Below are 14,447 nucleotides of genomic sequence, written 5' to 3' on the forward strand. Positions count from 1 at the left end.
TTAAAGGTTAAAGAATACATGTAACTGGTGGCCTTGGAGTGAATTACAGCTGGAATTAGCTCTTGTGATTTTGTTCTTATTTAGAAACTTTTTGTGCTAAACTCTGCTGTATGCAGTTGCCTTGGAATAGTAACTTTCTAATGAATTGCTAGCAATCTTCTACATACAGAAATTGCTATTAGGATGGTTAAGAATCATGGGGTTTTTTTATCTTGAATAATAAAGTCTGAGAATCGGTCAAGTGAAGTGAGTGGAGTGTTTTCAGTGAACTTAAATGGTGAATGCTTTTTTGGCAGATTATTTTAGAATTGATTTAGATAGAAGTCTTCACAGATGGTTTTCATGGCACTTAATAAATTCCAGGAGGCCTGGTACTGTTGTTTTACCCAAGCAAAACTGTATTTGTGCACCTTTAGTTTTGAAATAATTTTGTTATACAGCTTCACTATTTGCAGAAAAAGATGATCTGTGTTGATTTCCTTTTTCTATAATGATTTAACAAAAACTCATAGATTATTAATTTTATTACAGGGAATAAGTGTTTGGAAAGTAGCAGGAAGGAAGTAAGGTAGCAAAGTTTACAGAAGCAGCTTTTGTATATGTAAATGATTTTTGGAAGCAATGTTTCTAATACAGAACTACCATTGTAGTTTTTTAAAAAAAATTTTTAAGTATTTAAAAAGCTGTTAATCTTTTGGATATATCTTAAAATTGAGATACCTTTCAAACAATATACTTTAGGTGAGTTCAGCTTTTAAGTATTAGTGAGTATTAGTTACTGTGATTACATTCCTGTAAGTTTCATGAAAACAGGTAGACCAGTAAAGACTGCACCCTATAATTGCCCTGACAGGGAATTTACAGTGTTTGGATAGAGGCAAGCAATTGCAAGATGAGTTTGTTAGAACTAATTAACAATCATAGGAGAATATCACAAGCAAGTGTCATTAATGCTGAGGATTGCAAAATTTCATGTTCTTGCTTGCTTTTTAAAATTGATAGATACATCTCAGCTTTAAGTGGAGCTCAAGCCTAGAAACTTTCAAACTTATTAGAACTTAATTAAAATGCTTGAGCCATATTTGTGATGAATTTTTGAGAATGAAAAGAGCAAGGAAATTCTATTATGTATTTATTATTTTGCTACATCTTATACGTATTTTACTGCTAATGTACGTGTGTAAAAGAAAAGCCCTCACTAAGAGGCCTTAGAGGAATATGACTTCTGCTTTGCTGATTTCCTCAACTGAATTTGAGTACAATAAAGAGTCCATTCAGTCTTGCATTTATACCTAGAGGCATTTTAACCACATTAGTGTTCTCTCTAACAGAACATCATTGCAGATAATTTTCATTTTTCATGGAAAAAAAAAAATCTCTACTTTAAAAAAAAAAAAAAGATGACCACCAGGTCCTAGCAGAAGCTTGAAATTTCAGTAGGATATTAGCAGGCAGAGGACGCTCACAAGAAAGGTGCAGACATCTGCTTAGATGAGATGGGGAAAATTAGCCGGAAGGAAAGTGAATCCTGTGGTATCTTATCTACTGGTCCAGTCAGCTGGATAAAAACCTCAGTTTGGGTGAGCACTTCTGAGTGAGTATGCAAATACCCATCCTCGTGATAGGGAGGTTTCTTCTGGGCTGAGAGCACCATTGAGGCTTTCTTATTGATAAAAGTCATGAATGTGCAGTCAGTGTTAAGTTATTCTTTTTGATGGTTTCTCATTATAATAAAACTTTATGAATTTTTGCTGGGGCTCACAGAATACTAGAGTATTTGAAATGCCTGTTTGCAGTTCATAAAGTTGCCTAGGATCACGCAAAAGATCATACAGGCAATTCATAAAGTAGCCTAGGATCATGCAAAAGATCATACAGGAAACCTAGGCTACTGTATTGTTTTACATGCAGTTATTACTTACACTGTGTAGTAGAATGAGTTACACTGTTTTTATGTCGTGTAAAGTATCAGTTTGGGATAGGATTGGTTGTTGATGCCTTCACACTTGAAACGGAGAGGAACATGTGAGAAAACAATTTTCATGTGTGTTGATGGTAGATTATACATGTTATGCAAACAACTGAAACTTATTTCCAGACGGCAAAAGGCATTCTTTTAAGTGTAATGTGAGATTAAATACAGCATAGCAGTCTAAAACCTGTTCAGTTGAACAGAATTTAAAATTTCACCCTGTTTTTATGGAAATTAGTATCTCATACCTGGGACTGGGTGAGGTTGAAATCTTAACTTCCACATTCAGAATTTCCTTTTGTGCTTTAAACTAAATTTTAAATTTTTCAAAGCTGTGACAGAAAGATAAACACAATAAAAGACTAGGCATTTGTCTGGAGCTGAGCTCAGGGGCCCCCTGATTTCTTTTGGGTTCTCAGTGAAAGTCTTGTGTTTGTGTTCAAAATCACTTTACTTGTTGCAAACAAACAAAACCCCCTGTACCCACTAGGTTTTTTTCATCTGTCTTGCATTGTTAGGATTAATCTCATTTTTGTGAGGGGAAGTTTTCCATCTCTTACTTTGCAGCTTTAGCATTTTATATTCTATAGATTTTTGTTGCTACATCACAAATTGTTACTGTTTAGTTGAAAAGGTTTCACCCTTTTGGCAGGAGCAAATATGGAAGGTTTGACAAAGTTCACTGTGCATTAAAATTGATTTTTTAAGAATCCTTTTTTCAGCTTTTAACTTCTGTTTAGACAATAGACTTCTTGATCGGAAATGAATGGCGTGAACTTTATTTGCAGATCTGCACCTCTTTAAACAGTTTTTACATTTGCAAGAAATTAATAATTAAATCAAATGTTGTCTTTGATTTTGAACAAACTGAAGACTTAATTCAACCAATATAACTTTTAACTTCAGAAACTGCTTATTTCTTGCTTTCATAGCACAGTTAAAAGAAAACTTTGTGATATAGCAGCTGTTTTGCGGCTGTAATCATTTCCCCTTTAACTTACAAATTCTCTTCAAGCTTGTGAAATTATAATGCACATAGATCAATACTCTGGAGTTCTTTGGGCTGGATTGATTTCTTTCTCATGAGATTTACATTCCACTTGTTATCAAAAAACACTTTGTCCCTATGAAAATGGTACCATTGAATGACATTTCCATATGAAGTGAAGGGGATATCAAATGCTCGGATTAATTTGGGCTCTAAGATGGCCTGTACGCTTTCAATTAATCTGCAACGCATTTGTTATGCAGAAGCATGGGAAAATGCTGATCTTTTAAGAATGACATGACCACTGTGTTGCTTTTGGCCTGATTACTGAAGCTACCTGTTGAGTACAATAATTACAGTATGTTTTCTTTGCAGAACTAGTTTCTGCTACTTAAAACCTAATAAGGAAAAGCTGACCCTTGCAAACAATATAGAGCTTTTATATTATCTTTCCATTCTGATGAAAATGCTGCTTTGTGAAAGATACTGGCAGTTAAGCTTGTAGGATAAAAGTAATGAAAAGAGAAAATAAAAAAAGCCTTTATTATTAGAGCTGCAGAGTCAGTTGAGACTTTTACTTTAGCTTTTGACTTGGAGAGATACGCTCTATTTATGAAAAAGTTAAGGGTTCTTATTTAACAATTACTCCAGATTTGTTTTTTTTTAATACGGCATCAGTTACTAATATGAAGACTGTGGTTAATTGTTCCTTCAAATAAAAACAAAACGTTAGGAAGCAAGTTGGTAAAATGCCATTTAATAGATATATCTTAAAGTTCTTTTATCAGTTAGTTCATTTCTTCATATTCTATTGATATAGGCAACATGGCTTATAGCTAGCTTAAGGAAAAAAGCTTTCTGTGCATGTGTTGAATTATCTAGGCACGGGTATTTGAAATAAATTCTTAAATCAATAAACAAGAATGTGATTTTTAATCACTGAATCCATAGCATAAGGTGTGGTTTTACATTAAAAATTTCAGGAAAATCTAAAGTGTGTCTTGATCATGCTACATCTTACATCATGTTTTTAGGATATTTGAAGCTCGGAGAGTGCTATTCTGATTTGTCTCCTGATGTTTGTTTCACACAAATTCAGTGGGTACAAAAAGCCCATGAAAGGGTCCATGCCCTTGCACAAAAATAGTTTCTGTATTGGGGAATGTTAATTTGAGAACAGATTAAGTATGTATTAGGTATTGATGATCTGAGTTTCAAAAATATCAGGTAGACTTCATTGTTCTTAAAAATCTGAATTAATATAAATTGATTAGGATTTCTGAGGCCAGCATGTCCACCTCTTATTCTTCCTGTGATATGACAGTGATTACTGCTGAGACTGTAAATGGCAGAATCTAATTGATTTTTACTTTTAAGGTAGTAAAGCTCATCTGAACCATTATGATACTGAGTTGGGCATAACCTGTAATATTTCCATCATCTGAGATTTTCTTGCATCTGAGAACTTGAGTGTTGTTAGCTCTGTGTCAGTCAAATCCCTTTTATCAAAGGTATCACAGTTGCTTCCCAGTCAGACATCATTTGTGTGTCTGTACGTTTTGGCATTTGCTAAACTAGTGGTCATTATGGCATCTGTTTTGGCTTCTCTGTTGATCTGTAATGGAAAAAGTAGTTTCAAGAAGGGGAAACTGCATGGCAAGGAAGGCAGTATAATTCAGTTGCTTTAGTCAACTGTTTAATTTTAGCAATAGAAAAGTCCTCAGTGTCTGAGGAAATTACTCTACAAAAGCGACTGTGTCTAGTCAAATGTTCGGTCTATTTACAGTTTAAATTCAAAAACTGATTTATGCAATGCAAGATTTCAAAGGTGTCGTGGTTTAACGCCAGCCAGCAGCTAAACCCCACACAGCTGCTCGCTCACCCCCCGCCTCCGGTGGGATGGGGGAGAGAATCTGGAGGGCACAAGTAGGAAAATTCACGGGGTGAGATAAAAACAGTTTAATAATTGAAATAAAATAAAGTAGAGCAGTAATAATAACAATGATAACAACAACAATAGCAGAATATACAAAGCAGGCGATGCACAATGCAACTGCTCACTGACCACCGACCATGTGTCACAAACGGGGGTGAGGCCCCCCCCACCCCCCCCCCCGGTTTTTATACTGAGCATGATGTCACATGGTATAGAATACCCCATTGGCCAGCTGGGTCAACCACACTGGCGGTGCTCCCCCCGCCACAGCTTCCTCTACACTTGGCAGGGCATGGGAGGCTGAAAAGGAAAAAAAAAAAAAGTCCCTGGTGCAAGCACCAACCAGCAACAACCAAAGCGGCAATGGGCCATCAATGTTCCTCTCATACCAAACCCAAAACACAGCACACCCCCCAAGCTACTGGGAAGAAAGTTAACTCTCTCCCAGCCAGAACCAGGACAAAAGGCTGTCAGGAAATTTCTGTCTACATGCTTGTAGACAGAAGCTGTCATGCTTGTTCACTTTCCCCAGAAAAAATTCTTTTCCTTGAAACTTTTTTGCTTACAGATCTGTCTTGACACTTCTTGCTATATAGCTAAGCTGTCTCTTCTGTTTGTATTGTCTTTTCCACTCCCCTGCCCTGGAAACTAATACGTTTAGAGTTTTAATTCCATGAGCGGTTTTATCAAGTGTAAATCCAAGCTGGCACTGAGTGGAATCGTTCCACCTTCTCTTGCAAGCACGTAGCCTGCTTTGTTTCAATTATTTTTACAGTTTTATAGATTTTAAAGATCAGCAGTGAATCTAACTGAAATTAGTCCCCCTTTTTATTCTGTGTTAGTTTACAGCTGGGCCAATTTGCCGGTCCGGTTTATCCATGCAGTTGCATGAGTAGTTGTGTCAGCACAAGAATCCACACCTTTGTTATGGGAGGAGGGTGGTACTAGCCATTTCGGCAGCAGCTGGATAGGTTCACAGCCATTAAACTGATTGTGGAACCATGACATAGAAAGACTTTCATTTTGCTTTAAAGACAAATTTAAGTAATGATCAACGTAACTTGGTTTTTCTGGCTTGTATGTTACTAAATAACAGGGCTGAATTTTGAATGTTGAACTAACACTAAATTACAATTTTTACGATACAATAATTCTTTGTCACTATTTAAAAGTGATGGGAAGAAGTTGCTGAATGGGCTCATATTTGCGACAAAAATAAAATGCATGTTTACATAGGATCAAGCCAAACTGATGTCCATCCCATAGTGAAAGCTTCAGGGAGGAAATCTTAAGAATCCAGCATTTAAAATTGAAGTGTTTTAAATGTCAGCTTGTGAGTATTGGTGTAGTGGCATTTCCTTAACAAAGTGAATGTTGCTTTGAATGATTTTGCTATTGCATAACTTCTAGTTTCCTTTAAAAACAGCCTGCAACTTTGAATTCCATTTGTTCTTTGTTTGTAATAGGCCTGGGATAATGTAGGCTACAGACAAGAACATTTTAAGTGGGACTGTGGTGATGTAAGCTAACTATCAGCCTTCCTTCCCTGCATATTTGTGTGTACCATGATTCTGTAATTGTGGAAGAACAGAATAGGAAAGTACCTTAAAAGGTCGTCCAGTCAATTCCTTGCCTGCACAGGATGAATTACACCTATTGCTTATGTCTGATCTAACCAGATCTTAAGAGACCTGCAGTGGTAGCAATTCCAGCCTCCTTAAGTGTTTCCTTCCACCCTAGTCATTAGAAGCATTTACTCAATGCCCCCCCCCCTTGTTTATTTGCCATAGTTGAAGTCCATCATTACTTAATCATGGTGGACCTAGAGAATAATTGTCGCTTTCCTCTTTGCAGCTGTTTGTTACATACTTGAAACCATAGTAGGTCCACACACAGCCTTCTCTGAACAACTCTGTTTCTTTCAGGGTATCTAGTAGACAAGCCTGCCCTGGTTTCTATACCTGGAATTGTTTTGTTGCTCTTGTGTGTGGCCTTTGTTTTCCCAATAGGTCTGTTTGTTGAAATTTGATATTCAAAATGGTATTGTAAGACAACTGAGATCTTGCTAGTACTGGATTGAGAAAAAGGAATACATTCATGACTTGCTAGCAGTATGCCTGTCCACGTTGACCAGATATATGCCTTTTTGCACATGTATATCATTCTCATGCAGTAACTGAGTCTTCCTCTTCTGAGCTGCCATCTACTAACTCTTTTCCAATTCTGTATTTGCAGAGTTGATTATTTCTGTGTAAACATACTATGTTGCGCTTTTGCCTGTTTAACTGCGTTCTATCTCTTCCAGGTAGTTTTTCCAATCTGTCAAGACAGCTTTGAATTCTAATCTCCTCTTTGCATGTACTCCTGTCTCTTCTAGCCTTTTGTTGTCTGAAAAATGAAATATTTGATAGTTGATTACCCCGTAAGTTCTAGATAAAACTTTGCAGAACTTCACTGAAATTATTTTGGTTTTATAACAAGCTACTCTGCAATTATGATTTTTCCAACTGTGGCAGTTCCGAGAATATGTTCCTTTACATTCCCTACGAAAAATATCTTGAGAGCTAAGTTTTATTAGAGACATAGAATCATAGAATGATTTGGGATTGAAGGGACCTTTAAAGATCATCTAGTCCCACCTCCCTGGCCGTGGGCAGGGACATCTTTCACTAGATAAAGGTGCTCAAAGCCCCAGGAGTCAAGAGAGGACATGTACTCTCAAGCACTAGTGCATCTGGTTCTTCTCAGAGGGAAATTAGTTCCATTTTAGAGGTTGCTCTTAACATGTCAGTGTTGGTTATGACTTTCTTTCAGGTGTGTACAAATACATACAAATAGGTTGACTATACAGAATTCATCCAGGAAACAATGCTGAGGTGACTGGATCATAATTTTCCCCTCCTGTTCTCAGCAAAATCTTTTCTGTTGGTTTGAATACAATTTATAAGAGCTTCCTAATGGTTACTTTTTTTTTCCCCTGCATCAAAAATATTGTCAGCGTATTCAAAAACCTCACTAGAAAACATGTGTCACTTACCTTCATCTTCAACTTCACCTGCTGATGTAGCTGAAATCCACTGTGACCAGCTAGGTCTGTGCTTCAGCTGCAGTAGGTGCTCACAGAAGGCCTGTCTGCTCAGTCTTCCTGATTCACTTGCCTAAAACAGCCTCCTGACATGATTAAGGCACCTCCCCCCGTATTAAAAAATGCAGAGAAATTCTCCTTTAACATATGGGATTGTAAAATAAGTATATACAGTGTACGGCAAACCTGCTTTTCTTTCCACACTACCAGTTCTTTCCAAACCATCTGTACTCATCTGCGTTCATAATCCGCCCCTATGGACAGTCCTAGCAAGTCTTAGACTGATTATATTATGAGAGTTGAGTCACATTGTCCTGGTTTCAGCTGGGATGGAGTTAATTTTCTTCCTAGTAGCTGGTATAGTGCTGTGTTTTGGATTTAGTATGAGAATAATGTTGATAACACACTGATGTTTTAGTTGTTGCTAAGTAGTATTTACAGTATTCAGGGACTTTTCAGCTTCCCGTGCTCTGTCAGGTGCACGAGAAGCTGGGGGGGAGCATAGCCAGGACAGCTAACCCAAACTGGCCAAAGGCACATTCCATACCATATGACGTCATGCTCAGTATATGAGCTGGGAGGAGTTGGCCAGGAGGCAACGATCACTGTTCGGGGACTGGCTAGGCATCAGTCGGCAGGTGGTGAGCACTTGCATCGTGCATCACTTGCTTTGTATATTCTTTTATTATTATTACTACTATTTTACTTTATTTTATTTCAGTTATTAATCTGTTCTTATCTCAACCTATGAGTTTTCTCACTTTTCTGATTCTCTCCCCCATCTCATCGGGCGGGAGTAAGCGAGCAGCTGTGTGGTGTTTGGTTGCTGGCTAGCATGACACACACATCCGTGTTTGTTTCTTGTTTTACTGTTGCTAGTAAATGGTCTGCTGAGCCGCAGTGGCATCATTCTGTTAGCCAGCCTTTTGTTCCTCCTACAATGTGATCTCATCCCATCATTCCTGTGTCCTTGTCCAAATTGCAGTTGTTTAAAAGTGGCTGTGAGCTCTTCCTGTCTATCTCGTTGCTTAGACTTTAAACCCTGTTCAGTAGATTTGTAAGCTGTTTAGGCAAGGATGCTCTTCCTTTCTCCTGTGAACGGAAGTTCACCATTGCAGATAGTTGTGCGATCTGCATTTGCATCATGGGGTTGTTTTTTTTGGTTGAAAACATTTCACAGTGTGGCATTAGGTATGCTTCCCTTTTATATCTGCTATAGGCAGTCTCATGGAGGAAACAAAGATTTACAAATTCTGTGGCAATTGTATACAAAGCTGTTGAAGTTTTTTTAACTTTATCTAACAGAAGTCTTATTTTCTCTTCAATCATTAGCATAATTTGAGTATCAGTAATATCAAATAGAGAGTTCAGCCAAAGGACTGTAAGGTATGATGGATGAGTTAATTATTTAATGGTGGGAAAATTCAGTCACTGCTAATGCAGAGTTGTATTACTTAGAATTTTTTGAACCTGTGTCAGGGCAAGGTGTAGTGAAACTTGTCATTATTTTATTAGGATTTCCTGTAAAGAATGTGCAAGTGTTTATGTAGGTATATGAATGAGTTGAGTACTGTGTAATTGCCCTAAATATTACAAGTCAACATCATGCTTGCTTATTTAGATGTGGCAAAAATTTTTAAGCCTGTTTTTCTTAGGTGTTTGCCTTTAGGGTTCCAGGTTTGGAAATAGTAATCACATATAGTAAATTTTTAGTTCTAAAGTAAACAATTGTTTTTTCTTTTCAGTTGTTCTGATTGGCTCATAAACATTTGCCAAAGAAAGAAAGAGCTGAAGGCTCGCACAGTGTGGCTTGGGTGTCCTGAAAAGTGTGAAGAAAAATACCCCAAAAATGCCATCAAAAATCAAAAATACAACGTCTTTACCTTTATACCTGGGGTAAGGCTACTAACCATTTTTTGGTGTTGGGCTGACTGTATGTTCTGTTGTGTTTTTTGACGATTCTGCAAAAAGGTAATTTTATTTGCCCAGATTCTTCTTTTTCTTTTTGCATTTATCTTGATGTCTTCAATTAAATTTGACAGTTGAGAGCAAAGCTGCTTTTTTTCTAAACTGTTTTGTTTTCAAAGGGATATTTACTAAAGAAGTGCAGTGTATATGATTGAGTGGTTGGAATTCAGTGAAGCTTTAGAAATTTGAGGTGGGTTTCCCTGCACTTTTCTATTCATCATTAGAAATTTGTAATCCTCTTTTTAAAACAGAAGCACTTCTACAGAGTCAGTTGTGAAATACTACAAAGCACTGACTTCAACTGAGAAATAAATAGTTGAAAATCACAATGAACTCCCATAGATATTTTCTCATACTCCCTGCCATTGTAAGCATAATAAATAACATATTCTGAAACAGGCAATTCTTTAAAGGACAAAAACAACCCACCTTTTCAATTTATATGACAACAAGTAAGGCCTAGTTTCATAAACTTGTACTTTTCAGAGTTGTATTTCTTATTGCAGTTTTAAAAATAGTGATGACTTTCTGGTTTTGAACACAATTCTTCAAACAATACTTTTTTGGTGGAGTGGAAGTAGGTTTTGTCACTTTTTTCCCTAAGAAGCCATATTGCATCTTAATTTCAAATTTTTGCCTATAATGTTCACAGTACATATGAACACAAAAGAGACATTACAGTTTTGTCTAGTTCATACTTTTAAAAAAATTTGTTGTTATAATGAAATATAGCAATAGAGAAGACAACTTTTGAAGCTTCAGTAGTTAAAACCTAAAAATGCATGCTGCTGTGATATTATAAATTTTACTAATATGCTTTTACTCATACTTTTACTAATACCATCCAAGAGTCCTGTGTCCTGTTGCAAAAACTGAATGTCTTCTACATTTGAATACAGACATGCTTTGTCTTAAATTTTTTATTTAAGTGATCATGCTGGTTTATAAGAGTATTGATTCTGTTCTTCTGGTCTCTTTGGTCCAATGACTGGCAGGTGCTTTCTAATACATTTCTTTATTACAACAAAAAAAATTAATGGCTTTGTAATTAAGACTGATCTCCTGTCAAAGAAATAAAATGTCACTTACCAGAGGCGGATAAAATATTCTCATGTCTGTTGAACGAAGTGAATGTTTTCTTCCAAAGTTTAAATTATTAAATACACTGAAGTTGGTTAAGCCACATATGCTTTCTTACAGGTCACAAAATTCATTAACCATATAATAATTCATTGATTATTGTGACTAGAAATCTGCAGTGTGGATTACAAATCCTAAACTAGATTCATGTTTCCTATAAGGACCAGCCATACTTGTAATTACCTGTGGAGAGAGAGAATGTTTGTTCTTTTTTGATCTTTTGGAAAACCTTGGTTTTTACAGTGTAGGCAGAATCAGATTTTCGTTTTGGTGGTAGTATTTGGAAACTCAGTAGTAACTTCAAAATGAAGTGAGATCCTAAATGTAAGGCCTAATAGTTGGTGAAAATAAAGTGTTTCTAAATTTTAATTTTAGACATAAATTAACACTTTTCATTGATTAGAAATACTGTGTAGCTATCTGTTTTTTATGCTGTTCCACTAGAAGTAATTTGTAGGGAATATAGTTGTATTGGTTCCAAACCCATAAACGTAACTAAGTCATAAATATTGGCTCCAGTGATTTACCCTGGTTGAAATTTTCATCGTGTGAAGTTTTTTGTCTTCTGTTTAGAGTTGTATCTTTTTTAACATTGCAGCTGGCAATGGGTAATATTCAATGATTTCATATCAAAATACAAGCTTAAAATAATGTTTAGATTAACAGAATTTTACTTACTGGCTAAGAAAGCTGTAACACTTCCAAAATATCATCTAATTTCCTAACGTTTGTATAAAATACTTACTGCTTCTACCTTTACACCAGTTTGTTCAATTTCCGTTTACTATTTCATATACATCTTGGTACAGCTGCTTAGGAATTTTGTGTAAGTTTCCATAAAGAATATCTTCTGTGATGGGCAGGTTTTTAAGATACCTCTCCTGAACTGCTTTGAAAAGCAGTAGTCTTTTTTTTTTTTATCAGTTACATCCAACTGGAGACTTTTCAATTTGCTTAACTAGACTGAAGTGTTTAGCTTTGTATTGAATGAACTGTCAGTGGTCTGCCAGGATTCAAAAGATTTGTGGGAAGGTGCTTTTTAATTCCCACCTTCTCCTGCAAGACGGGTGCTTTTGCAGATCTGCACCTCCCAAAGTACTCTGTGGACTTTTCTTTGACCTGGTATAACAAGTCCTTGTAAACAGTTAAACATACTGCTAGAAATGAGTATATGAACTTCTTCAGTATTAACATAAGCTACAGGTTCAAGCTGAATTAGTTTCATTTTGGAAGAATGCTTCAACTTTCCCTGCAACTTCAAATTTGACTTTTTTTGGCTTTACAGTTTTGTTGGTAAATAGTGGAATAGAATTCCATGCTTTTGAAAAGATTTTCTGATTTGAGGCTGTTTAGGTAGCCTTTAGCTGAACAGTAATGTAACACTCTTGCAAGAAACTGGCAGTTTTGAGGTATTGCTACTTCGTTGTGCCTGGCAGAAAGACACTTTGAAGTTAACTTCCCTGAATATTTTTTCCTAGAGCATAGATTTTTACATAATTGGGTAATAATGTTGGACTGATAAGAGCAATAAATATCTGTCTAATAACTTTGATTTTCATGCAGAAGTCATTGTAATATTAACTGAATTGTAAGATTAAAAGGTGGAGACACTCTTTAAATGTGGCTTTTTGATCTATTTTGAATCTTTAAGGTTTGAAACAATTGATTATCCATTTTCTCAAGTCTCAATGTTCCAAGTTCAGTAGCTACTTCTGATCATCCTGCTGGAGGTGCCATGCTATCCTGGCCTACTAAAGAAATATGCGAAGTCTTTGAAGATGCAAAATTCTATAAAATGGATAATGTTCTTAGCATTGTAATTATAACTAGAGCAATGTTGAGAACATGCGCTTATTGAAGTGGTGCTTTTCATTACCAAAGGAATCTCTGCATCTGTCATTCCTTTGGAATATGGGACAATGTATTCTGTCATAAGGTTACTGTGTCTTCACTTAAAACTTGGACAATTATCTTGGAGTTTGGACCAAACCTTTGATTTATTAATAAACATACCTTATGTACCAATATTTATTGCAAAATAATATTTTGAGAAATTTAATGCTGAACATTTCTTCTAAATTACCTCAAAAGCCCATGTTATTCTGTTACAAATTTCTTGTAGTTTAAACCTTCTGAAAACTTAAACTGTGGTTGCTTTTGTAAAAAGCTTGTCTTGCTATGGAAACAGAAGAATACTGCCTTGTTCTGAGATTTCCACACAATAGCCATTTGGAAAGAGAGCAGTGTTGCTTACCCTTACTCACCGGATCTTTTATGTAGTGTTTGTTTTATCTTGCTAAACAACATTTATTCTTGAACATTGAGTAATTTCACTATTTTTAAGAAGAGTGGGAAATGGTAATTTTGAAAGAGCGCATCTGACTTGATGGTAGCCTTTGTCCCTTTGAGAACGAAAGGACTTCAGAAAGAAGGCAGATGAGTTGTAGAGCTTCCACCCCTCCCAGAGGAGAAACTTCAGTGGCTGTGTTAAGGAGAGAGTGTGCTGAAGGAATGTGGTGAACAAAAGTAATGAGGAGTTCGTGTATACTGTTTTCTGTATGTGCTGCAGACAGGGCTGAAGTTTTACAGTATTCTCACAGTGATGCAGAGCAGCATGGTATAGCCTATTCAGTTTTGTTACTCCGTAGAAGTTCAAATGGCAAAGATTAGGATAATATTCCTGTAAATGGCTTCTGTTCATTTCATGCCAATAATTTTTTTTTTAATTATTATTTAAGGCTGGGATATAAAAATTTTTAAGACAAAAAGACATTGTGAGACAGATAAACCAGAATTTAAGTATTGGTACTTAAGGAAAAATTAAGATTTACTTTTAATGCTGTATTTTTAGGAAGAAATGTTTTAGCAGTTAAAAATTAAAACTTAATGTAAGCAATGAAAGTTTGGATACTCACAAACTTATTTTGCTTTTTTTATTGATACTATAAAAAAAAGAAATCTTTCAAAACCCGTTTTAACTCCTAAACATAAAGGTAACTATTGTGGATATAAAAATATTGCAAGATGCTTCTACAAACATCTAAATTCTGTTTACTGTTAAAATTTCAGAGTAAATCTTTGCACAGTGATCTTGATATTTGAAGATTGATGAGTACATAGTCCAATTCTCAAAGTATCAAAAATTTAGCAAATTGCTTTTTCAGAGTGAAAAGAGGCATTAATATCAAAGGATTTTTCTCCACAAAAATAGCAGTATAATATTAAAATAACTTATAGTGCATGTAATAGTATGTGATGATATATAGCATATTGTGCTATATAGTACCATAATAGTACCATGTATAATAGTATGCCATATAATGGGTTTATAACTACTATCATGAAAAAGTGAATTTTA

General features: G+C 35.7%; 1 protein-coding gene across 8 annotated transcripts in view; it reads left to right on the forward strand.

Moving 5' to 3' along the window:
• Window positions 1–14,447, forward strand: part of ATP9B (ATPase phospholipid transporting 9B (putative)) — a 173,382-nt gene that overhangs the window by 17,079 nt on the left and 141,856 nt on the right. For 7 of the 8 annotated variants that reach the window (XM_075142839.1, XM_075142840.1, XM_075142844.1 and 4 more), the window contains one exon: window positions 9,727–9,877. In XM_075142839.1, coding sequence (XP_074998940.1) covers window positions 9,727–9,877 — 151 coding nt within the window. Of the gene's footprint in view, window positions 1–9,726; window positions 9,878–10,068; window positions 10,140–14,447 lie in introns of those variants that run through there. The other variant, XM_075142846.1, reaches the window with a different exon arrangement.

This window comes from Calonectris borealis, chromosome 2 (assembly GCF_964195595.1).
Source record: "Calonectris borealis chromosome 2, bCalBor7.hap1.2, whole genome shotgun sequence".
Taxonomy (NCBI): domain Eukaryota; kingdom Metazoa; phylum Chordata; class Aves; order Procellariiformes; family Procellariidae; genus Calonectris; species Calonectris borealis.